General features: G+C 42.0%; 1 protein-coding gene across 1 annotated transcript; it reads left to right on the top strand.

The window, feature by feature from the left end:
- The first annotated feature begins 304 nt into the window (after positions 1–304).
- LOC126351962 (pupal cuticle protein 36a-like) lies at positions 305–26,023 on the top strand. The gene is made up of 3 exons (XM_050002648.1): positions 305–430; positions 11,260–11,497; positions 25,838–26,023. Exons 1-3 carry the CDS (start codon positions 355–357, stop codon positions 25,854–25,856), a joined length of 333 nt encoding a protein of 110 aa, XP_049858605.1. The 5' UTR covers positions 305–354; the 3' UTR covers positions 25,857–26,023.

The raw sequence follows: 26,023 nt of genomic DNA, 5'->3' as shown, positions 1-26,023 counted from the left end.
TTAGTATTTTGCAGCTGTGACTTATTAAACTGATAACTAGTACTTTCCAAAAAGTCGACTGACATGGGGGAGGAGACTACGCACAGCTCCTTCTTATCGGAATGGTAGCATTCACAGAGCCGTTGGCGATAGGGTTCTGTTCGCCCAAAAGCAGCGGCCGCGTCCACCAGTAGCGGGTAGACCGGCGGAGCGGGCTGCACACAGAGGCGGCGCAACAATGGCCGATTGACGTCAAGCGAGGCGCGACAGGTTTTCCCGGTCGCGAGAGGGCGCCGCCCCGCCCGCGTATATAGGGCCCGGCCGCCAGCGGCGCACCCGCACTGCTCGCCACAGCTCACCTCAGCCCAGCACACCATGCAGCCCGGAGCCGCAGCGCTGATCGCAGTTGCCCTGGCCGTCGCTGCCGGAGCGGTGGCCGCCAGGCCAGCTGGTACGTAACACCCGTCCTGTTTGTTTACAGCCGGCCGGTGTGGCCGTGCGGTTCTAGGCGCTTCAGTTTCGAACCGCGAGACCGCTACGGTCGCAGGTTCGAATCCTGCCTCGGGCGTGGATGTGTGTGATATCCTTAGCTTAGTTAGGTTAAAGTACTTCTAAGTTCTAGGGGACTGACGACCTTAGATGTTAAGTGCCATAGTGTTCAGAGCCATTTGAATCCTTTTTTTTTTTTTTTCATATAAACCGCTTGGGTTTGTGACAGCGCCATGACGTAGAACTGTGTGTCTGTAGCGTGTCATCATTCTCTACCACCCATGCTAAGTTATCGACGTGTAGAGATTAAACGCATACGCAATCTGGTCAGATGTATTCTGGCTTGTATTCCTAGATATTAAAATGACGTGCGTCCATCCTTCGCCTCTACGACGGCTTGAATTCTGCTGGAGACATTTCCAATGAGGTGTCTGAAGTACAGAAATGGCAGCCCAGTCTTCCTTCAAGTAGCCCAGAACATGGTTCCTAGTACTCGTTCCCAAACGAGACTAACTGAATGGCGGTACGTCAGTTAATCAGTATCAGGGATGCAAATCCAGTTCGGTTTTACAGAGCGTACTCTTTCAAATTCTGAAGGTGGCAGGGGTAAAATTCAGGGAGCGAAAGGGTATTTACAATTTGTTCAGATACCAGATGGCAGTCATGAGAGTCGAGGGGCATGAAAGGGAAGCAGTGGTTGGGAAGGGAGTGAGACAGGGTTGTAGCCTATCGCCGATGTTATTCAATTTGTATATTGAGCAAGCAGCGAAAGAAACAGAAGAAAAATTCGGAGTCGATATTAAAATCAATGGATTAGAAATAAAAACTTTGAGGTTTGCCGATGGCGTTGTAATTCTGTCAGAGACAGCAATGGACTTGGAAGAGCAGTTGAACGGAATGGACAGTGTCTTGAAACGAGGATATAAGATGAACATCAATAAAAGCAAAACGAGGATAATGGAATGTAGTCGAATTAACTCGGGCGATGCTGAGGGAATTAGATTAGGAAATGAGACACTTAAAGTAGTAAATGAGTTTTGCTATTTGGGGAGCAAAATAACTGATGATAGTCGAAGTAGAGAGGATATAAAATGTAGACTGGCAATGGAAGGAAAGCGTTTCTGAAGAAGAGAAATTTGTTAACACAGAAGTCATTTCTGAAAGTGTTTGTATGGAGTGCAGCCATGTATGGAAGTGAAACATGGACGATAACTAGTTTGGACAAGAAGAGAATAGAAGCTTTCGAATATGTGGTGTTACAGAAGAATGCTGAAGATTAGATGGGTAGATCACATAACTAATGAGGAGGTATTGAACAGAATTGGGAAGAAGAGGAGTTTGTGGCACAACTTGACAAGAAGAAGAGACCGGTTGGTAGGACATGTTCTGAGGCATCAAGGGATCATCAATTTAGTATTGGAGGGTGGTGGAGGGTAAAAATCGTAGAGGAAGACCAAGAGATGAATACACTAAACGGCTTCAGAAGGATGTAGGTTGCAGCAGGTACTGGGAGATGAAGAAGCTTGCACAGGATAGAGTAGCATGGAGAGCTGCATCAAACCAGTCTCAGGACTGAATACCACAACAACAACAACAACAACAACAACACTCTACTGCATTCGGTCCTTAATTAGCTTGCATTTATCGCGAATCACTTGCCCAACGTAAACTCCCGAGCGATATGAAAAAAGCGAAGGGGACACCTGCATATAAGAAAGGTAGAAGGACGGATCCTCAAAATTACAGACCAATATCCTTGTCATCGGTTTGTTGCAGGATTCTCGAACATATTCTCAGTTCGAATATAATGAATTTCCTTGAGACAGAGGAGTTGCTGTCCGTGCATCAGCACGGCTTTAGAAAGCATCGCTTCTGTGAAACGCAACTCGCCCTTTTTCACATGATATCTTGTGAACCATGGATGAAGGGTGTCAGACGGATGCCATATTCCTTGACTTCCGGAAAGCGTTTTACTCGGCGCCCCACTGCAGACTCCTAAGGTACGAGCATATGGGATTGGTTCCCAACTATGTGAGTGGTTCGAAGACTTCTTAAGTAATAGAACCCAGTAAGTTGTCCTCGATAGTGAATGTTCATCTGGAGTGCCCCATGGAAGTGTGGTAGGTCCGCTGTTGTTTTCTATCTACGTAAATGATCTTTTGGATAGGGTGGATAGCAATGTGCGGCTGTTTGCTGATGATGCTGTGGTGTACGGGAAGGTATCGTCCTTGAGTGACTGTAGGAGGATACAAGATGACTTGGACAGAATTTGTGATTGGTGTAAAGAATGACAGCTAACTCTAAATATAGATAAATGTAAATTAATGCAGATGAATAGGAAAAAGAATCCCGTAATGTTTGATTACTCCATTAATAGTGTAGCGCTTGACACAGTCACGTCGATTAAATATTTGGGCGTAACATTGCAGAGCGATATGAAGTGGGACAAGCATGTAATGGCAGTTGTGGAGAAGGCGGATAGTCGTCTTCGGTTCATTGGTAGAATTTTGGGAAGATGTGGTTCATCTGTAAAGGAGACCGCTTATAAAACACTAATACGACCTATTCTTGAGTACTGCTCGAGCGTTTTGGATCCCTATGCGGTGGGATTGAGGGAGGACATAGAAGCAATTCAGAGGCGGGCTGCTAGATTTGTTACTGGTAGGTTTTTACTGCCGCCAACTTACATTTCGCGGAAAGACCACAAAGATAAGATGAGAGAGAGTAGGGCTCGTACAGAGGCATATAGGCAGTCATTTTTCCCTCGTACTGTTTGGGAGTGGAACAGGAAGAGAATATTCTAGTTGTGGTACGAGGTACCCTCCGCCACGCACCGTATGGTGGATTGCGGAGTATGTATGTAAATGTAGATGTAGAAGAGCAGAAACTACAGAAGCCATTCATTTTGGACACCGGGGTTTGGAGCGAAGTAGCCCAGAACATGGTTAATAGTACTCGTTCCCAAACGGGACTAACAGATCGCTCAATGGCGATACGTCAATGAATCAGAATCTGGGATCCAAATCCAAAATAGTTGATCTTGGATCGTTACGCCCGAGTGATTTCGATTCATTGACGTACCGCCATTTAGCGGTTTATTCGTTTGGTCTGACAACGAATACTGGCTTTCAGGTCCTGGGCTAGTTAACTCTTATCACGTAGTGGATGATCTTCAATGCCACCAAACCGGCTCTGATCTGATAAAAAGATTAAACACAGCTGAAGCGACTACTTAATCTCCAAAATGAGTAGTCACAGCTCTCGTTGCCCTGTCGACAAGTTTCCTCCATAGCCGTTCATCGAATTGCCACAGGTTAAAGCGTACTTCATCACTCCAAAACTCTCGTTTCCAATTATTCACTGTGCACTGCCGTTGCTCTGAACAGCACTTCAAACATTGCTAGCGCTAACTACAGAAATGTGTGGCCTATGCGAAGCTGCTCGACTATTGCGCCCTGTGATTCGTGTGTATAATGACAGAGGCACAATACCTTTTAACTCCAAAATGAGGCAAGAGAGGCAGAAAAACAAATGGAAACATCAGGCATGTAAACAAATATACAATGCACTTGTAAATGAGAATGAATTTTTAAACGCGTTGTACTAAGTATCAAAAAACAAGCAACCGATGCAGTTCTCATTATATAAATCATAACTCCATACACACAGTCACTGTGCTATTCGGACTACTGGTAATACTTTGGAACTTACGAGCGAGCCTTTCCTCTGATTTCACGAGATTTTTCGGAACCAATGCCTGCAATGCTCGACGGTTCCTATAGTGTAACCACACTACAATCTTTACTGTTATGAATTTTGACTTATGTTTCCGAATACTTAAGAAACCATCTCAATGTTATTAAATTTAAATGTTGTAGTGAATTCAAAGCAACATCAAAGTACCATGGCAATCCTGGAATATGTTTGTCATGACATCAATGCTTAAAAATGAGCAAAAGCATACAAAATTAATTATTACTGTTAAAAAAGAAATAAAATTTACTGTGAATTGTCAGATTTAACAGTTTCGACAGTTCTTTTAAATACCATATTGGTTTCAAAAGTTAGTCATTACTGTTTTAGCACAAAATTAATTAAATGACCTTAACTAATTAGCAACATAAGGACTTTCAACTCCGTAAAAAATTAGCTTTTTTCTGATAAAGTTATTATCCTTTATATTAATAAAAATTTTCAATCCTAATGTAACTCTCGGAACACAGATCTTGTTCCAAGTAATAATAACTTGAGATAATGATCACTATGAAATTAAAATTAAAGTTCAAACTAGGATTACACTGCCTACATCACTCAGAACACCGACAAGCCGTTTCTAAAGCTGAAAGTCTGAAGTCGTCCGGTCTTACGTACATTTCATAGACGCTGCAGGCCCGAAGCAATACCTAAGCGACAACACTTACAATTACTCCTATAATGTATTATCATTTTTTGTACTTACTGCGGCCAAACGATACCATTCCTTTTATTACTCTTGAAGTATAATAAGAAGCCACCAGTAACAGTGACCCTTGGAACTTGCATTGCCTCTCGCAACCACAAAAAATTAGCTACTCGTATTCGCCGTGCCACAGTTACCATTTATGTCGCATATCCCTATGGAACACTTATGTTGTCAGAGACCGCACGCACACCAAAGAGTCCTTTTTACCCACTCAGATGTTATCGGAGACTCGATATAACATTAAGACCACGACATTGCTATTGTGTCTACTGTACAAATTTCACAAAATTGTTTTTATTTCAGATAATATTCCACCATTTACAACAAATTAATTTCTGATGTTTCCTTAACAACGTTTATACAAAACTAAAAATGGCCGTACAGAAGAAAGAAATAAAAAAGGAATCACATTCTTATAATCAAAGAGGGAAACAAAAATTCGTCATAGTGTTTCAGAATTACAAAAAGGTTAAAACAATGATCCTGTTTCTACAAGAAATGCATTCAGGTGAGAAAGGACTAATGCATGTACACGTTGTACTTCGCAGATAATCAGGTAGTGGTGGCTAGTGAAAAGATGATTTCTGCTTCATACTAAGAAAATTATTAGAAGAATACGATAAGTAGGGATTGACAGTAAATTTTTAAAATATTGGATATCTATGAAGTTCAGAAAACTTGGGAAACTTAATAGTTGAAGGCCAGTTGTGAGGACGGGGAGTGAGTCGTGCTTTGGTAGCTCAAATGGTAGACCACTTGCCCGCGAAAGGCAAAGGTCCCGAATTCGAGTCTCGGTCTGGCACACAGTTTTAATCTGCCAGGAGTTTCACATCAGCGCACACTCCGCTGCAGAGTGAAAATCTCATTCTGGAAGTTTGACTCTACATATAGTGAGTGCCAGTGAAGGGAAATGAAATGAAGACAAGGATTTGTGGTCAGATGATTACAGCGTAATATCAACAGCAGCAGAAAATGGTATAACAATAGTAGGATTCGTTACGAATAGGAAGGTAGGGTAGAGAGTGAGTTACTGTTAATAGTTCAGTGATGTTGTTCTCATCAGAATCTACAGCAAACCAACACCGACAACGATATTTCAGGTATGCATATCAACATCGCAAGCGGAAAATGAAGAGACAGAGAAAGAGTAAGAAGATATCTAACGGAAAACTCAGTACGTAAACGGAAATGAAAATCTAATAGTCATGGTGGTCTGGAATGCGATTATAGTGGAAGGCGTAGTATAAAACATTACCGGACAATATGGGCTTGGTATCAGCAACGAGAGAGGAGAAAGACTAATTGAGTTGTGCAATAAATATCAGTTAGTAATAGATATTGCTCTGTTCAGGAATCACAAGACGAAGAGTTATACTTGGAAAAATTGGAAAAAGCCGATAAATAAGGGAAAATTTCACTTGTATCACATCATAGTCTGGCAGAGATTCCGAAATTAGATAATGCATTTTAAGGACTACCCAGGAGCAGATATACACACAGACCACAATTTAGTAATAATGAAGAGAAGGCTGAAGTTTAAGAGACAAGTCATGAAGAATAGGTACGCAAAGAAGTGGGATACGGAAGTACCAAGGAGTGAAGAGGTGCGGTTGAAGTTCTCCAAGGCTATAGATATTGCGATACTGAATAACCAGTAGATAGTTCGGTTGAAGAGGAATGGTCATCTCCAAAAACCTCAATCACAGAAGTTGGAAAGAAAAACATAGGTACAAAGAAGATAACTGTGAAGAAACTATTGGTAACATAAGAAATAGTTCAGTTGATCAATGAAAAAAGACAGTACAAAAATGCTCAGGAAAACTCAGGAATATAGAAATACAAGTCACTTAGGAATGAAATAAGTAGGAAGTGCAGGGAAGCTAAGGAAAAATCGCTGCATCGGAAATATGAAGAAACTGAAAAAGAAATGACTGTCGGGAGGACTGACTAAACATATAGAAAAGCCAAATAACTTTTGGTGATGTTGAAAGCAAGGCTGGTAACATTAAGACTGAAACGGGCATCCACTGTTATAAATTCAAATGGCTCCAAGCACTATGGGACTTAACATGTGGGGTCATCAGTCCCCTAGAACTTAGAACTACTTAAACCTAACTAAGCTAAGGACATCACACATATCCATGCCCGAGGCAGGATTCGAACCTGCGACCGTAGCAGCCGCGTGGTTCCAGACTGAAGCGCCTAGAACCGCTCGGTCACAGAGGCCGGCCCACTGATGTATGCAGAAGAGAGAGCATATAAGTGGAAAGAGTACATTGAAGGCCTCTCTGGGGAGAACGCTTGTCTGATAAAGATGTAGAAGAAGAAACAGGAGTCGATACAGCAAAGATAAGGTTCCCAGCAATAGAACAAGAATTTAAAAGAGGTTTGGAACACTTACGGTTAAATAAGGCAGAAGGGACTATAACATTGCATCAGAATTTCTAAAATCATTGCGAAAAGTGGCAACAAAACGACTATTCACATTGATGTGCAGAATATGTAAGTCGGACGATATACTATCTGACTTTCGGAAAAATATCATCTACAAAATTTCAAAGACTACAAGAGCTGAATGGTGCGATAATTATCGCACAATCAGCTTAACGGCTCATGCATGCAAGTTGCTGACAAGAATAATACACAGATGATCGAAAAGAAAATTGAAGATGTGCTAGATAAGATCAGTTTGGCTTTAGGAAAGGTGAAGACAGCTGTGACATTACTGTTGATAATGGAAGCAAGACTAAAAAAATCAAGACACGTTCATAGGATTTGTCGACTTAGAAAAAGCGTTCGACAATGTCAGATAGTGCAAGTGTTCGAAATTCTGAAAAAAGTAGGGGTAAGCTTTAGGGAAAGAAGGGTAATAGGCAGAATGTACAAGAGCCAACAGGGAACAATAAGAATGGAAGGTAAAGAACGAAGTGCTCGGATTAAAAAGAGTGTAAGACAGACATCTAATCTTTCGCCCCTACTGTTTAATCCGTACGTCTAAGAAGCAATGACGGAAATAAAAGAAAGGTTCAGGAGTGGGGTAAAACTTCAGTGTGAAAGGATATCAATGATAAAATTCGCTGATGAGATTGCTATCCACAGCGACTGCGAGAAGAATTACAGTAACTGTTGAATGGAGTGAGCAATCTACTGAGTACAGAATATGAATTGGAAGTAAACCGGAAAAAGACAAAGACAATGATAGGTAGCAGAAATGAGAACATCGATAAACACAACACCAGGATTCGTAATCCAGAATCAGACTAAGTTTAGGAATTCTGCAACATAGACAGCAAAATAACCCATAACGGACGGAAGGAGGAGGAAGTCAAAAGCAGACTAGCACTGGCAAAAATGGCTTTCCTGTCCAAGAGAAGTCTATTAGTATCAAACATAGGCTTTAACCTGAGGAAAAAAAAATTTTAGGGATGTACGTTTCGAGCACTGCATTGTGCGATAGCGAAACATGAGTGTGGGAAAGTCAGAACTAAAGAGAATCGAAGCAACTGAGATGTGGTGCTACAGGAGAATGTTGAAAATTATGTGGACTGTTAAGGAATGAGGAGGTTGTCCGGAGAATCAACGAGGAAAGGAATACATGGAAAAAACTGACAAGAAGAAGGGAAAGGTTGGTAAGGGCTATCAACAATAGCTGCATGGTACTTGAGGGAGATCTGGAGGGTAAATCTGTATATGAAGGCAGAGACTGGAATACAGCCAGAAAATAACTGATGACGTATGTTGCAAGAGCTACTCTGAGATGAAGATGTTCGTACAGGAGAGGAATTATTGGCAGGCCACATCAAACCGGAGAAGACTGGTCACTCAAAAAAAGTTTCATCGGAGAAATGTCTGCTGGGCGCAAGAGTACCTCAACGTCATTTACACAATTGACAGAGATATGTGTCATGTGTAAACTATCATTGTCCTCTTGAAAAACGGCACCAGCATACTGCCACATGAGAGGAAACGCATGAGGCTACAGGATGTCTGTGCCTTCAGAGGCCCCCAGTCACTATGAGTTACGATCTGAAATCATATACGATGCCTACCCACACCATGACGATAGAAGTAACAGAGATTTGACTCTTAAAAACATTGGAAGAACGGGGTTTCTTTCTCCAAGTGCCACTATTCTCCCCGTGCCGGGAGGTACGGCACCGCAATCCGTCACTGAACGCTGTGTGACGCCATTCATCAGCAATCCATGCTCTCTGGTCACTGCACCTCTCCAAATGCAGCCGTTCATGTTCTGGTGTTAATGGTGGCCTACATATGGAACATGAATTCCCCAACCCAGCTGCTGCTAGTCAATGGCAATTGGCATTGTTTTATAGGGAGTCCATTATTTTTTCTCAGACGGCAAGCACAGATGTTGGTGGGTTACGATGTTCTTGGCTACAGCGAACCTCCCTTGTGGTGGTCATACATGGTCTACTGGAACTTTGACGAGTATTCTTGCTGTCACATTCCCATGCAGTTCAACACTGGGCCACTATTACGTGCAATTGCCCCAGAATTTCTCGATGCGACCAGCTTGTACATGGGAAACCCACAGTGAGCCTCATTTCAATCTCTGTTGGGTGCTGATAATGCGTCTCACGTGAGTTCGTGACATTTCCGTGTATTTCACACGTTTACCTCATTTACGTACCCTATCAGGCCTCATAGAAAAACTACACTACTAAAACTACACTACTAAAATTGCTACACCAAGAAGAAATGGAGATGAAAAACGAGTATTCATTGGACAAATATAGAATACTAGAACTGACATGTGATCACATTTTCACGCAATTTGGGTGCATAGATCCTTTGAAATCAGTACCCAGTACCCAGAACAACCACCTCTGGCCGTAATAACGGCCTTGATACCCCTGCGCATTGAGTCAAACAGTGCTTGGATGGCGTGTACAGGTACAGCTGCCCATGCAGCTTCAACACGATACCACAGTTCATCAAGAGTAGTGACTGGCGTATTGCGACGAGCCTGTTGCTGGGACACCATTGACCAGACGTTTTCAATTGGGGAGTCATCTGGAGAATGTGCTGCACAAGGCAGCAGTCGAACATTTTCTGTATCCAGAAAGGCCCGTACAGGACCTGCAACACGCGTTCGTGCATTATCCTGCTGAAATATAGAGTTTAGCGGGGATCGAATGAAGGGTAAAGCCACGGGTCGTAACACATCTGAAATGTAACGTCCACTGTTCAAAGTTCCGTCAGTGCGAACAAGAGGTGACCGAGACGTGTAAGCAATGACACCCCATACCATCACGCCGGGTGATACACCAGTATGGCGATGAGGAATACACGCTTCCAATGCACGTTCACCGCGATGTCGCCAAACACGGGGGCGACCATCATGATGCTGTAAACAGAACCTGGTTTCATCCGAAAAAATTACGTTTTGCCATTCGTGCACCCAGGTTCGTTGTTGAGTACTCCATCACCGGCGCTCCTGTCTGTGATGCAGTCTCAAGGCTAACCGCAGCCATGGTCTCCGAGCTGATTGTCCATGCTGCTGCAAACGTCGTCGAACTGTTAGGGCAGATGGTTGTTGTCTTGCCAACGTCCCCATCCGTTGACTCAGCGACCGAGACGTGGCTGCATGATACGTTACAGCCATGCGGATAAGATGCCTGTCGTCTCGACTGCTTGTAATACGAGGCTGCTGGGATCCAGCACGGAGTTCCGTATTACCCTCCTGAACCCACCGATTCCATTTTCTGCTAGCAGTCATTGGATCTCGACCAGCAATGTCGCTGTATGATAAACCGCAATCGCGACAGGCTACAATACGACCTTTATGAAAGTCGGAAACGTGATGGTACGCATTTCTCCTCCTTACACGAGGCAACGTTTCACCAGGCAATGCCGGTCAACTTCTGTTTGTATATGGGAAATCGGTTAGAAACTTTCCTCGTGTCTGCAGGCTGTAGGTGTCGCCACCGGCACCAACGTTGTGTGAATGTTCTGAAAAGCTAGCCTTTTGCATATCACAGCATGTTGTTCCTGTCGGTTACATTTCCCGTCTGTAGCACGTCATCTTCGTGGTGTAGCAATTTTAATGGCCAGTAGTGTAGATGTGGCAAAACTAATGCACCCTGCAGGCGTTCTACCTGTCACAGAAAACTGCAACATTTCTTATTCATGTGCCCACCGATGGAGTGTACAGTTACAAAGTTACACCGACCTTTGACCATGTCTTCTGGGTGCTTCACTTTTTTTGTCATTAAGTGTACAGTGCAACAGATTATTTTGTCAGAGCAGCAAGATTTACTGCCTCTGATGGTAAAATGTGAACGAAGCATCCGACGCCTGTGTTTCAGAGACGGAGGAGCGGCCGGCGCGCAGCCTGTACCCCTTGGGACCGGGCGGCTTCCTGCAGCCCGGCGGCCCCTTCGGTGGCCTGGGAGTCGGTGGCGGAGGCAGCGGGTTCTCCAATTCGGGCAGCCACAGCGAGAGCCAGGCGTCCAGCCAGAGTGGCGCAGGCGGCCAAGGCTTGGGCCCCGCCTCCGGCTCCTACAGCCAGTCCAGCGCCAGCTCAAACTCCTTCAGCGGCAGCGGGTGAGCGCCTCGCCTCTCCTCGCCTCGCAGATAGGCATCAAGCTGCGCTGCCCAGCTGCCCAGTACGTAGCGCTCGCTGCTCGCAACGTACAACCTGCTGCGAGCACAAACAAAGCGCCGACTCCAATTTGTACAATTTCCTCTTTATTTACATGATAACTGGCTTCTAGTATCTGCTTCCAACTATCCTGAGCACAACTTGAATCGCTCCAGCAGTATACGTCACAGTTTGGAAAAACTCGGTTTCAGCTGAGTCATCGATTCCCCCGCACTCTAGCGACTTTTTCTGGTACTATGCTAACAAAATATCTTAGCGCTATCTATACGCCACCAACGTTAATAATAAAATAAGCTTAAAACAAACACCGTACCATATTCTAGTGTGCTGTCGAATGTGAAAGCAGCAAAAAATAAATAAATAAAATATTATTTTAAAAGACAGAGAACACAATCAATGAAAGTAACCCGCCGAGAATTTTAAAAACCAAACATGGCAGCGTGAAGAGAACAGACAGCTTTAAATTTCTGGATGAAAATACAAACATAAAAAATGAAAAAGAAGCTACTACGATAGGATTGAAAAAACCAAAATAGCTAACACGAAATTGAGGAATCTGTAAAATAAAAAATGTTTTTCTAAGGATATTAATGCATTATAATACAGCTGTAGAGCTAGAAGTCGGCTATGGGTCAGAAAGAAATAATAGAAAGATAAATCCTTCAATAAATATTAGATAAAATCAAGAACAAAGACGGCAAATTGGTTTTGAGATGAAATAAGGAAATATACTCATTCTGCCCTACAATAATAGATAACATCACGTAAAAATGTGTTGTTCCCTGTGGATATCTCAGAACGGCGGAAAACATTAGAAAAGAGGATCCAAGCATTTTCTTTTTTTCAAAACAGCGAAATGGGCAACAAAGAAAATGGATGGAGAGGCAAGACAAAAAGGGACTTAAAAGAAAGTGAGACTGAACAAGGGATCTTACTCAACAGGGACCAATTCAAAGATTTCCAGGAAGCTAAAACAAACAGAAAAAAATTTGTGTTAAACGGCCAGATGAACGGAAAAGAGCTTATTTTGAGAAAATGAGAGTTTTGGGCGAAGATGAAAGAAAAGACAAAGAAATTGTTTCACGTGGTCCTTAGAAGGCTTCTAACGATATTTAAAAAATGTTGCAATAAAGGTTCAGACCCATTCTTGAGCCTTTGCTCCTAATGCCGTCTGGTGGCACCTGTTCGTACTACTAGGGGTGATCAAAATGTTTCCGTTTGGGGGTGTTCAAATGGTTCAAATGGCTCTGAACACTATGGAACTTAATATCTGAAGTCATCAGTCCCCTAGACTACTTAAACCTAACTAACCTAAGGACATCACACACATCCATGCCCGAGGCAGGATTCGAACCTGCTACCGTAGCGGTCGCGCGGATCCAGACTGTAGTGCCTAGAACCGCTCGGCCACCATGGCCTGCTTGGAGATGTTGCTGCAGTGTATCCGCAACCCAACGCGAGTTCGATGCGGGGATATAAGCGCCAGTACGTAGGCAAGGGTTTATTGTGACCCTCGAACGAAATTTTTTTGATAGTCCCTTATATTTACATGACAGGCCTTGCTGTTGCAATTTATTTCATACATGCAATTATTACCATTTTAAGATGAGTTATTTCATGTATTAGGCACTTAACTGTTAATTTCTTTCCTGTTTCATCTGAATGTTGCCATCTCATTTTGGAGCTCATTAAAAACTCACAATTCCTCTATCTAATATGCGAACGGGGACTAAATGATTATTTTGGATATACTTGATAAGTCATTACAGCCTCTAATAAACGAATAAAATGTTGTACTGCGTTAAGACCCAAGAAATATTTTTTTGAGTGACAAAATTTTCGCCTTTGACTATCAGCGTTACTTGAATATCACCACAAATGTTAATGCATCCATGAATACTAAATGATAACTTTTGTTTTGCAAATTTGTTCAAATACAACGCGAGTTGGTACAGTGGTATTTAATGCTGTTTGCTCCTGTGTTTCTCGAAATTGTTAAATTTTAAGCAGAGCAACAGCTTTTTGTTGTGGCTAGTTCACATTCTCCAGCATATCGCTAGCATTCACTCGGGCCAAATGAAATGTCATATGGTTAATCAAGCAGGCTCTGTACCGTATCGCGCTCTGCGTTGTATCGAGATTTCTAGAGCCCATTCGAACTGCAATACCTTTTGCCCCACTGTGTGTCTGAGAACGTTCTCCTGCATTTGTGTCTCCTGCGAGACGTTTGGTACCTCGTATGTCGAACTCGGCTTTGGTTTATTCTTATATCGAACATTGGCCTACTGAAATTAATAGTAACATTGTTACATGTTTGTAACTGTGAATTATTGTTTATCCAAGGGCAGCTCGCAGGAAACCAGTGTATCATTTTAATGAAAAAGCGTCTGATAATGAACTGTGAAAAATTCGAAACAGCATCGGTACTTTTTTAAATAAAGTGAGGTAAAACCAAATTGTGGCTGGTTTCTGTCCACCATCAACAATTTATTATATGCACTGATTTTTTTATATGCTTGCTAATAGCATCTGTTTTGTGCAAGTTCCTCCGTTTCACAGTGATCTGGGACCCAGCTAATATTTTGAGCTTCGCAAAAGTGAAATGTGAAGACTGTGGTATGCAATCGCTGTCACCTACTTCTCGTAAAATGTGTTCTTTGTTAGCTAATTTCTTGGACATTCATTGCAACAACGTATCAACATTTCGTTAGAAATTATGGAAATACTTTAAGAATCAGGAAATGACTCCAACGACTTCGTGAATTGTGCTTCAAACGGTGATTCTTGTGGTAATTAAAGTCCAGAGCAAAACCAGAGTACCTCCCAAGACCAAAGAAAACTCTGTAGTAATAGTTTCCAATTAAAAAGGAAAGACTGTAAATTTTTGATTAAATGAGGGAGGAAGAAAACGCTTAATTTACGCAGTGCCCAAAGCCGGCTTCGTTTAGTAAAATATGAAAACGAAATGTATAAATGGAAAAAAGATTTGTACGAAACACGAAATAAGCACCAAAATGGAACTCGCAAAAATGTGAAAGAAAAGCGGCTTGAAATATTTAGAACATTTCGTTACATTACATGCACCGTTACCGAGGTAGGTCGTGAAGACTGGGCTCTCTGAATTGTGAGATGAACATTACTGGTTTCAAGGCTTCTCCAAATTGGTTAAATAGATTCAAGAAATTACCCGAAAAAGGAAGTTGCAAAATTATGAAATTTACTTCAAGTAAAATTGTAGAGGTGATGTCATTAGTAGGTAAGCTTATAAAAAAATTCGTAATTGACGTTAAGATGAAGCTCCTTGTTATTTTCTAAAAGCTCCGTAAAAAGGCAGTCAGTTAGTAGTAATTTACATCAAGAAATGTGTAATGCCGCAAGTTAAAGAGGAAGTGTACCAAATGGGGCAGTGATAAGGCAGGAATACCTAACAAATGTACGTACCTATGATAAATCCGGATGTAACCATAAATCAGACAAAAATGCAATCACTCACGCTACTCTAATTCAATAAAACGAAGAGGGACATTTCATAAATAATGCACTCGTTGGTATTGCTGTGCACTGAAAATTACGTCAGATGTAGTTGGGAGACTGAGGAAAAATCACTTGTTTTTTGTTTTTTTCGCTGTGTACTCTAACATAAAATTTGCGAGACATAGTGATAGAGCCTGCAGGAGTCTCGGTTACTGTGACTGTTGAAGACTGGAGGACGTGCATCAAGATCTAAACTTTAAACGACCAGAACCCGACAGAAATAGATAGTGCATTAAGTGAAGTTTGTGATGATTTTACGGTGGACCTTAGTACAGTTTCACGTTGGGTTAACTATTTTCGTGGTAGTCGTATCAGCATAGTCGATAATCAAAGACCCGAAAGGTCAAAACGGCAGCAGATGAACGAACTGTGAAACTTGTGGCAGATGCTGTAGAAGAAGATCGCCGTACGACTTGTGAGAAACTCTCTGGAGCCACAGGAATTACCCCAACGTCAGTATTTCGTATACTGACAAATTGTTTGAAGAAGAGAAAAATTTGTGTGAGATGGATCCCACACTACTTGACTGCTGAAGGGAAGCAGAAACGCCTGGACATTGCCGCCCTGCTCAAACAACGATTCGAGGGAAGGTCAAGGTTTCTTGTGTCGAATTGTGGCTATTGATGAAACGTGGATTAGAGACTTTGAACAGGACTTGGTATCACAGTCCAGTGAGTCGAGAGTTTCAGATTCTCCACGTACAAAAAAATTTCGACGCGCTCAATCAGAGCTCCAGCTAATTATGATTTTTGCTTATGATCACCAAGAAATCATGACAGATAGAGTCCCACGTGGAACAAGTGTCACAGCAGTATATTACAGTAACTTCATGCAAAACCTGGGCAGAAAAATGCACAAAAGCCGACCTCAGTTGCTCGAGACTGTGCCACTCAATCTCCACGACAATGCTTGCTCACATATCCATGAAACTGCGCGAATGCGGATGGTAAGTGTTGCCACTTCCTTCCTGCAGCTTGGACATGAGTCTATCAGACACCGACTTGATCTCGAAACAGAAAAAACCCATGCCTGGACGTCGTTATCTTTCTCCGGGAAGTGCTTTCTACCACCGTTACCCGAACCATTCGACAGATGATAAGAAGTGGTGTCCTGAAGGGTATAATAGAGCTTCTGAGACGTTTTGATTCAGTCATAGAAAAGCAGGAAGACTATACTGAAGGACTGTAAAGACATTGAAAAAAGAAAACAAACGCATGAGTAAAAATGTTACTGTGCATAATTTATGAACTGTCCCTCGTAAAATTAATGAAAAATTGCAAAATTTCAGTAGTTACAGATAAAGTTAAAACATTCTGAGTAATTACACAGCAACAAGACCTTGGCCGCACAATGAAAAATTTAATATCTGAAATATTTACTTTGATATCCATTCGTTTTCTCCGTTTCTTTTAGAGATCACTTCCTGTATCCGAATGTAAGCTTATTTCTAACTCAAATGCTAATAGCAGTTTCAACCAGTAAAATATGAACACCATAGTATAGCACGTACTTGAAATGACAAAACGGTTCAAAGGCTCTGAGCACTATGGGACTCAACTACTGTGCTCATTAGTCCCCTAGAACTTAGAACTACTTAAGCCTAACTAACCTAAGGACATCACGCACATCGATGTCCGAGGCAGGATTCGAACCTGCGACCGTAGCAGCCGCACGGTTCCGTACTGCGCGCCTAGAACCGCGATACCACCGCGGCCGGCGTTGAAATGACATTCATGTAGCAATGACACTCTGGCAAAAATTTTAGTACATTTCCCTTCCTCAGCTCAGCAACGTTCTACAAGTATGTCGCCCATCAAAACAACAATGTGACCAGTTCGAGAGTGTGAGATCTCAGTCAGTCCATTCGGACTTACGTTTTCTTATGATTCTCGAAATTTTTCTGGACGAATTCTTGGAAACGCCACACCCGACTTCCAGGCCCATCCGTTTTCTATCTGATCTTGCGTTCCTTCTCTAGTGACCACCTCGTCGATGGGGCCTTAAACCTTATTCTTATTTCTTTCAGATTCACTCCTACTAAGTAACTGTTTTCAGAACATTTGTGTTTGAGTTTAATCAAGTTTTTGACAGTGTGCTTCTACGTAATGCGCACTAGAGTTAACTTGGGATAGGGAGAATTAACATATTTCGTCTACAGCTCTAATTAACACCACGTAGTTCATTATTTATGACCCTATTGTGCATGCCTGTATTGTTGCTTAGCCTCAGTACAATTGAAACCACTAACAAATTTAATAACTAAGAGTCAAATTAAACCAGTCTGGCGTTGTTTATTTTTTACTTTCACTCTAGTAAGACCATCAAGAAAATATAAAACGTCACGTGTACAATATTACCGATACACATTCACTTGAATATTCGCTCTAACGTTGATTTGGCACGTTATGAAATTTCTCCTCTAATAATGTTCGATTAACGAACTTTTACTGATTGATGTTACTTACTTGGTAGCCCCTTAATCTCTCTCTAATTATCGTATATCTTACTGGTGACCAACGTTCTCGTTGTATACTGCCTATTCAACGAACAGTTCGAAGGTGGTATTCTCACCATATACTACAGAGTTCTGGAAGCACTTGCATGGTGCTTCTCTCCTTCTACTCTCCTCCTCTCACACGCAACAACTCTATGTGCATGCGTAGGTTTTCGTCGTCCAGAATTTAAAAAAAGGTACTTCCCCTTTCCACACCCTCGTACTCAAGAGTCTTAATACTTTATCAAGACATAATATAGATTTAAATAATTTAAATCTTGTCAATGGGGGAAAGATGGTACTCATAAATTTCCTGTAAAGAACATTCAGAGAAATTACGCTGATTCATGTCAGCTGATTTTTAATAGCGTTCTGTATTTAGAGTTTGAACTTCAGTATATCTCGATCTTCACATTTAGAGGTATCCTAAACACAATATTACCATATCCTTGTACAGAAGATCTGACAGCACCAGAATTCAACTGAACAACGATTACTATGCAGGGTAGAAAGTATTTAAACCGACGAACACTGGGAGGCTGTAGGGCACATCAAAACAAATATTTTTCCCTAATGTCATTTTTTCCTATGAGGATTATTTAAACCGGTGGAGGCCGTATTACGCTCTTCAGTTGTTAGAGGTCGTATTACGATCTTCAGATGTAGGCAACTGCTGTCCACCAGTGTAGTATGCGTTGTCTCTGTTTAGTAATGGAGTGATACACCTAGAGTGAGTACACTGGTATGGTTGGTGCGTACTACGTAGCGCGCCACAACGGAAGAGCTGCACAGCGGGTTTATCAACAACAATATCCTAATCGCCGTATCCCGCATCATACGACCTTTGGTGCTGTGTACCAACGTCTGCGTGAGACGGGTCATTTAGCAAAATACTTGGACAGGGACGCCGTCGGACGGTAAGAGCGCTGCAATTTGAGGAAGTTGTCTTGCAGCATGTGGAGCGGGATCCTTCAATCAGCACTCGTGTAATTGCACGTAACATGGGGACGAATCATTCGAATGTAAGAACAGTCCTTCGAGAGCAGTTGCTACGTCCATTTCGCTTGCACCGTGTCCACAACCTGGAACCAGTTGATTATCCAGCCAGAGCACAGTTTTCGCAGTTGTACCTGGAACAGTGTGAAATGCATCCTACATTTCCATCCTCTGTGTTGTTTACCAATGAAGCAACGTTCGGGCGTGATGGAGTCTTCAACATGCACAATTCGCATATTTGGAGTGAGGATAACCCACATGGCACGTTTACTAGCGCTCATCAAGTGAGGTTCTTCGTTAATGTGTGGGTCGGTGTTGTTGGGACTGTTTAATTCGGCCGTGTCTGCTACCTAGGCCATTAAATGGCACCCACTATCACAATTTTCTCGCCAGAATTGCTGGAAGACTTCCCGCCCCCTAGAAGACAACGCATGTGGTTCCAACACGACGGGGTGCCGGCACATTTCAGTCGTCGTGTGCGTCGATTCCTGGACCGACGGTTCCCAGAAACGTAGATTGGCAGAGGTTGTCCTGTACCATGGCCGGCTCCATCCCCAGATGTATACCCTCCGGAATTTTTTGTGTCGGAAAAGATGCGCAACCTTGTTTACGCAATTCCTCTTGCATCAGAAGAGGGTCTGGTTGCCCGGATAGTAGCAGCAGCAGGAACAATCCAGGACACTCCTGGGGTTTTTGCCCGTGTCAGACATAACATGATCCGACGGTGTAACCTTTGTTTACGTGTCAATGGAGGCATTTTTGATGGCTCTGAGCACTATGGGCCTTAACATCTACTCTCATCAGTCCCCTAGAACCTAGAACTACTTAAACCTAACTAATCTAAGGACATCACACAACACCCAGTCATCACGAGGTAGAGAAAATCCCTGACCCCGCCGGGAATCGAACCCGGGAAGCCGGGCGCGGGAAGCGAGAACGCTACCACACGACCACGAGCTGCGGACGGCATTATTGATAATCTACTGTAATTGAAATTAGGTTGTGTTAATGTGTTGTCTCTTGGTCATCAAAAAATGGGAAAGTGTTTGTTGGTTTAATTAATTTGCCCTCAGAGAAATCTTCCTCTACCCGTTTAAATACTCCTCATAGGAAAAAATGACATTACGGAAAAATAATTGTTTTGATGTCCCCTGCAACCTCCCAGAGTTTGTCGGTTTAAATACATTTCACCCTCTATAGACTATGCGATCAAAAGTAGTACTTTTTCATATCATGTGCACTGTGCTGTCACCTGCTGCCAGGTACTCCACATCAGCGACCTCAGTAGTCATTAAATGTTGTGAAAGAGCAGAATGGGGCGCTCCGCGGAACTGACGGATTTCGAACGTGGTCAGGTGATTGGGTGTCACTTGTGCCATACGTCTGTACGCGAGATTTCCACACTCCTATTGATCCCTAGGTCCACTATTTCAAATTTGATAGTGAAGTGGAAACGTGAAGGGACACGTACAGCACAAAAGCGTACAGGACGACCCCGTCTACTGACTGACAGAAGACCGCCGACAGTTGAAGAGGCTCATAATGTGTAACAGGCAGACATCTATCCAGACCATTACACAGGATCCACTGTAACAACTATGACAGTTACGAGGAAGGTGGGAACACTTGGATTTGATGGTCGAGCGGCTGCTCATAAGTCACACATCACGCCGCTAAACGCCAAACGACACCTCGCTTGGTGTAAGGAGCGTAAACATTGGATGAGTGAAAAGTGGAAAAACATTGTGTCGTCGAATCACGGTACATAATGTGGCGATCCGATGGCAGGATGTGGTTATGGCGAATGCCCGATGAATGCAATTTGCTAACGTGTGTAATGCGAACAGTAAAATTCGGAGGCGGTGGTGTTACGGCGTGGTCATGGTTTTTTTTATGGATAGGGCTTGCATCGCTTGTTTTGCATAGCACTATCACATCACAGGCCTACATTCACGTTTTAAGTACCTTATTGCTTCCCACTGTTGAAGAGCAATTCAGGGATGGTGATTGCATCTTTCAACACAATCGAGCACCTATCGTAATGCACGGCCTGTCGCGGAGTGGTTATACTACAATAACATCCCTGTAATGGACTGGCCTGCACAGAGTCCTCCTGAATCATATATAACACCTTTGGGATGTTTTGGAATGCAACTTCGTGCCAGGCCTTACCGACCGACATCGATACCTCTCCTCAATACAGCATTCCCCAAGAAACTTTCCAGCTTCTGGTTGAACGTATGCCTGCGAGAGTAGAAGCTGTCATCAAGGCTAAGGTTGGGCCAACGCCACATTGAACTCCAGCAATACCGATGGAGGGTGCCACAAACTTGTAAGTCATTTTCAGCCAGGAGTCCGTATGCTTTTGATCACATAGTATATGTGACATTGGAAGTACGAAACTGACAAAGTAAAATTCTAAAATGTTTGCAACGGTAGTGAAAAAGGTAAAACTACTGCGCATAACACGGAAATTCATTTTTCAGTAAAATATTACACCTGGTAAAAAATCGAATTTACGTCATACACACATTAGACAGTCGTCTTTACCTCAGCTCTAAATTTCTTAACCTTTAGTTTTGTGAGCAAAAATGGTCCTATAAAGATTTTTTTGCGGAACGTTTCGTATTATACTGGTAACATTCGAATATCATTTCACACTCAGGTGAGATATTTATATTAAGGTAGCAAATAGCAAAGCAACACAACCTTAACCATTTACGATCTAATATTGTAGAAACGCATAATATGTTCGGGAGGTTCTAAGCAAGCTAGTGTTCTCTGTGCCCTGTTACTTCAATCGCGCTAGAACTTTAAGAACAATGAATACCTCTTTTTTTTATTTTGTCAAACTATCACTGACCTATTAGCCATTTGCTCATGCATCTTACAAATTCAGCAGTTATAACATAATGAAAGTTGAAAATGCACTGTTGTTGTTGTTGTGGTCTTCAGTCCTGAGACTGGTTTGATGCAGCTCTGGTTTGAAGCAGCTCTCCGTGCTACTCTATCCTGTGCAAGCTTCTTCATCTCACAGTACCTACTGCAACCTACATCCTTCTGAATCTGTTTAGTGTATTCATCGCTTGGTCTCCCTCCACGATTTTTACCCTCCACTTCCCTCTAATACTAAATTGATGATCCCTTGATGCCTCAGAACATGTCCTACCAACCGGTCTCTTCTTGTCAAGTTGTGCCACAAACTACTCTTCCTCCAAATTCTATTCAATACCTCCTCATTAGGTATGTGATCTACCCATCTAATCTTCAGCATTCTTCTGTAGCACCACATTTCGAAAGCTTCTATTCTCTTCTTCTCCTAACAATTTATCGTCCATGTTTCATTTCCATAAATGCCTATACTCCATACAAATACTTTCAGAAACGACTTCCTGACACTTAAATCTATACTCGATGTTAACAAATTTCTCGTCTTCAGAAACGCTTTCCTTGCCATTGCCACTCTACATTTTATATCCTCTCTACTTCGACCATCAACAGTTATTTTACTCCCCAAATAGCAAAACTCCTTTATTACTTTATGTGTCTCATTTCCTAATCTAATTCCCTCATCATCACCCGATTTAATTTGACTACATTCCAATATCCTCGTTTTGCATTTGTTGATGTTCATCTTATATCCTCCTTTCAAGACACTGTCCATTCCATTCAACTGCTCTTCCAAGTCCATTGCTGTCTCTGACAGAATTACAATGTCATCGGCAAACCTCAAAGTTTTTATTTCTTCTCCATGAATTTTAGTACCTACTCTGAGTATTTCTTTTGTTTCCTTTACTGCTTGCTCAATATACAGATTCAATAAAATCGGGGAGAGGCTACAACCCTGTCTCACTCCCTTCCCAACCACTGCTTCCCTTTCATGCCCCTCGACTCTTACAACTGCCATCTGGTTTCTGTACAAATTGTAAATAGCCATTCGCTCCCTGTGTTTTACCCCTGCCACCTGCCACCTTCAGAATTTGAAAGAGAGTATTCCAGTCGACATTGTCAAAAGCTTTCTCCAAGTCTACAAATGCTAGAAACGTAGGTTTGCCTTTTCTTAATCTTTCTTCTAAGATAAGTCGTAAGGTTAGTATTGCCTCACGTGTTCCAACATTTCGACGGAATCCAAACTGATCCTCCCCGAGGTCTGCATCTACCAGTTTTTCCATTCGTCTGTAAAGAATTCGCGTTAGTATTTTGCACCTGTGACTTATTAGACTGATAGTTCAGTAATTTTCACATCTGCCAACATCTGCTTTCTTTGGGATTGGAATTATTGTGTTCTTCTTGACGTCTGAGGAAATTTCGCGTGTCTCATACATCTTGCTCACCAGATGGTAGAGTTTTGTCATGAATGGCTCTCCCAAGGCTGTCAGTAGTTCTAAAGGAATGTTGTCTACTCCCGGGGCCTTGTTTCAACTCAGGTCTTTCAGTGCTCTGTCAAACTCTTCACGCAGTATCTTATCTCCCATTTCGTCTTCATCTACATCCTCTTCCATTTCCATAATATTGTCCTCAAGTACATCGCCCTTGTATAAACCCTCTATATACTGCTTCCACCTTTCTGCCTTCCCTTCTTTGCTTAGAACCATCTGGGTTACCATCTGAGCTCTTGATATTCATACAAGTGGTGCTCTTCTCTCCAAAGGTCTCTTTAATTTTCCTGTAGGCAGTATCTATCTTACCCCTCGTGAGATAAGACTCTACATCCTTACATTTGTCTTCTAGCCATCCCTGTTTAGCCATTTTGCTCTTCCTGCCTATCTCATTTTTGAGACGTTTGTATTCCTTTTTGCCTGCTTCATTTACTGCATTTTTATATTTTCTCCTTTCCTCAATTAAATTCAATATTTCTTCTGTTACCCAAGGATTTCTATTAGCCCTCCTATTTTTACCTACTTTATCGTCTGCTGCCTTCACTACTTCATCCCTCAAAGCTACCCATTCTTCTTCTACTGTATTTCTTTCCCCCATTCCTGTCAGTTGTTCCCTTATTCTCTCCCTGAAACTCTCTACAACCTCTGGTTTAGTCAGTTTATCCTGGTCTCATCTCCTTAAATTAGCACCTTTTTGTAGTTTCTTCAGTTTTAATCTACAGTTCATAACCAATAGATTGTGGTCAGAGTCCACATCTGCCCCTGGAAATGTCTTTCAATTTAAGACCTGGTTCCTAAATCTCTGTCTTACCATTATATAATCTATCTGATACCTTTTAGTATCTCCAGGATTCTTCCATGTATACAACCTTCTTTTATGATTCTTGAGCCAAGTGTTAGCTATGATTAAGTTATGCTCTGTGCAAAATTCTACCATACGGCTTCCTCTTTCATTTCTTCCCACCAATCCATATTCACCTACTATGTTTCCTTCTCTCCGTTTTCCTACTGACGAATTCCAGTCACCCATCACTATTAAATTTTCGTCTCCCTTCACTACCTGAATAATTTCTTTTATCTCATCATACATTTCATCTTTTTCTTCATCATCTGCAGATGAAAATGCACTATATTGTAATAACTGAACTAACCATTAGTCCTAGGAGCTAATCCAACAAGTAACTGAAGACTCAGTGTGCACGTGCTACTTTGAAATGAAGAGCTTGGCCCAAGAGAGGTATTCGTGGTGGGCCACATCAAACCAGTCAGATGACCGATGGCAGTTGTGCCCGTTTAACGTTCATGACATATTCAACATTGTGTGCTGGACCCAGGCTATTTATTTATTGCTACATTTACAACTATTGCCTTTATTTATAATTTGTGTGTTTTTACAAAGTTCTTAGGATTTGTTATATTATAAAAATAATCACAAAGTTTAGTTTCAGCGTTTAATTAATAGGAAAAATGACAATCACTATTATAATAATTATGTTTCGTAATAAGTCAGACCACCTTCCACGGACAACTGTACACAAACTCATTTTATTCTAGTACCCAAGGTTTAGTCTAGCCAGTATATCTCGCTTACAGTCCTTGATGTGTGCTTGTTTGACTCCGCTGGTATCCTGTAAAAGTTAGTCTGAATCGACTCCCGTTCGGCATAAAGTGTGAATTTGTCGAGAAGTAGAATTAACAATGAAAGCCGAAAACTAAAATACAATCGTTCATTTAAAATGGTCAAAGTGTAACGAACAACGAAGTGATAGGTGGCTAAGAAGGGGCACCATAAAGGCAAGGAGGCCACTACTTGTACAGGTTAGCTTCCGTACTTTCCGTACATTTCAGATAAATAGGCATTCCTGCAGTGGAACCACAGCGGTGGCTAAAATACTGAAGTACGCTTCGTTCTAGCACATCACACAACAAAAGGGTGATACAGCCAAAAGTACGTTCCGATGAGAAATGTAGCACCTCTTTTGAGAATAAGGTTGGAACACGCGTGTTATCATGCTCGCCTGTTATAGACTCTCCCACTTGCAGTGAACATTCACTCCTCGTAGGAGATCTCGGCCATGTTTTATTGGCATGCTGTAATACGATCTGTATTAAGAAAAGCTTTGGGAAATCATAGCGAAAATATTAATATATCTGACAGGAAGCATAAAATTCTTAATCTGTCGAAATTATTCCCGTAATATCACGTTTCACACAAGAGGTCGATATAGACGTATCAGATATTGTAGTTTGCTGATTTATACACTTACATCCGTATGTACTTGTATACTCCGCAAGCCAACCCACAGTGCACGGTAGATCGCACTTCTGGAATCGCTATCATCCTTGCTTCATTCGATGATCTTACGTGAAAAGAACGGCTGTCGCAAAACTTCCGAGTAAGATTTAATTTCTCTGCTTTTCTCGACGTTGTCACTGTGCGCTTATTAAACAGTCCCGTGACGAAACGTGCCGCTGCTCATCTGGTCTTCTCCATCACTCCTATCAATCCAACCTATTAAGCGTACCAGACAGATGAACAGTACTGAAGAATTGGACTCACAAGTGTTTCGTAAGCCACCGGTGTAATAATGAGCAACGTTATTGCATACTTTAGATTCCAGTGTTTAAACTAATACCTTGACAACACTGTTGATGATCACGGTTCACGGCACGTAAATCTGACGCACATGTACCTGGAAGGCTCATGTTGTTTCCTGCAAGATCCAAATACAAGAGAAGTTTATTGCGGAACGCACTTACATTCTGGATCACTTATTTATTAACTTGTTACGAACTGATAATCATACGAACTTGTGTTCATCTGATCACGTACATATGTTGCCGGTTTCACTGATTTCTCTACTTCTTTTTCTTTCCAGGTATTTCCCGTTTGGCTAAGAGGAATGCAAGGAGGTATAGCAGAGATGTCTCCGGGTGCCTTATGGGACTTTTCCTAATGTGTGGACGTCGACGAGATACAAAAGTGAGCAACAGAAAGCAGAATCAGCAAACATCTTCTGTAATAACTAATTTTTTAAATAAAAGTTAAAATTTGTCTGTAAAAA

Source organism: Schistocerca gregaria, chromosome 1 (assembly GCF_023897955.1).
Source record: "Schistocerca gregaria isolate iqSchGreg1 chromosome 1, iqSchGreg1.2, whole genome shotgun sequence".
Taxonomy (NCBI): domain Eukaryota; kingdom Metazoa; phylum Arthropoda; class Insecta; order Orthoptera; family Acrididae; genus Schistocerca; species Schistocerca gregaria.
This window is presented reverse-complemented; position numbering and strand designations above follow the sequence as displayed.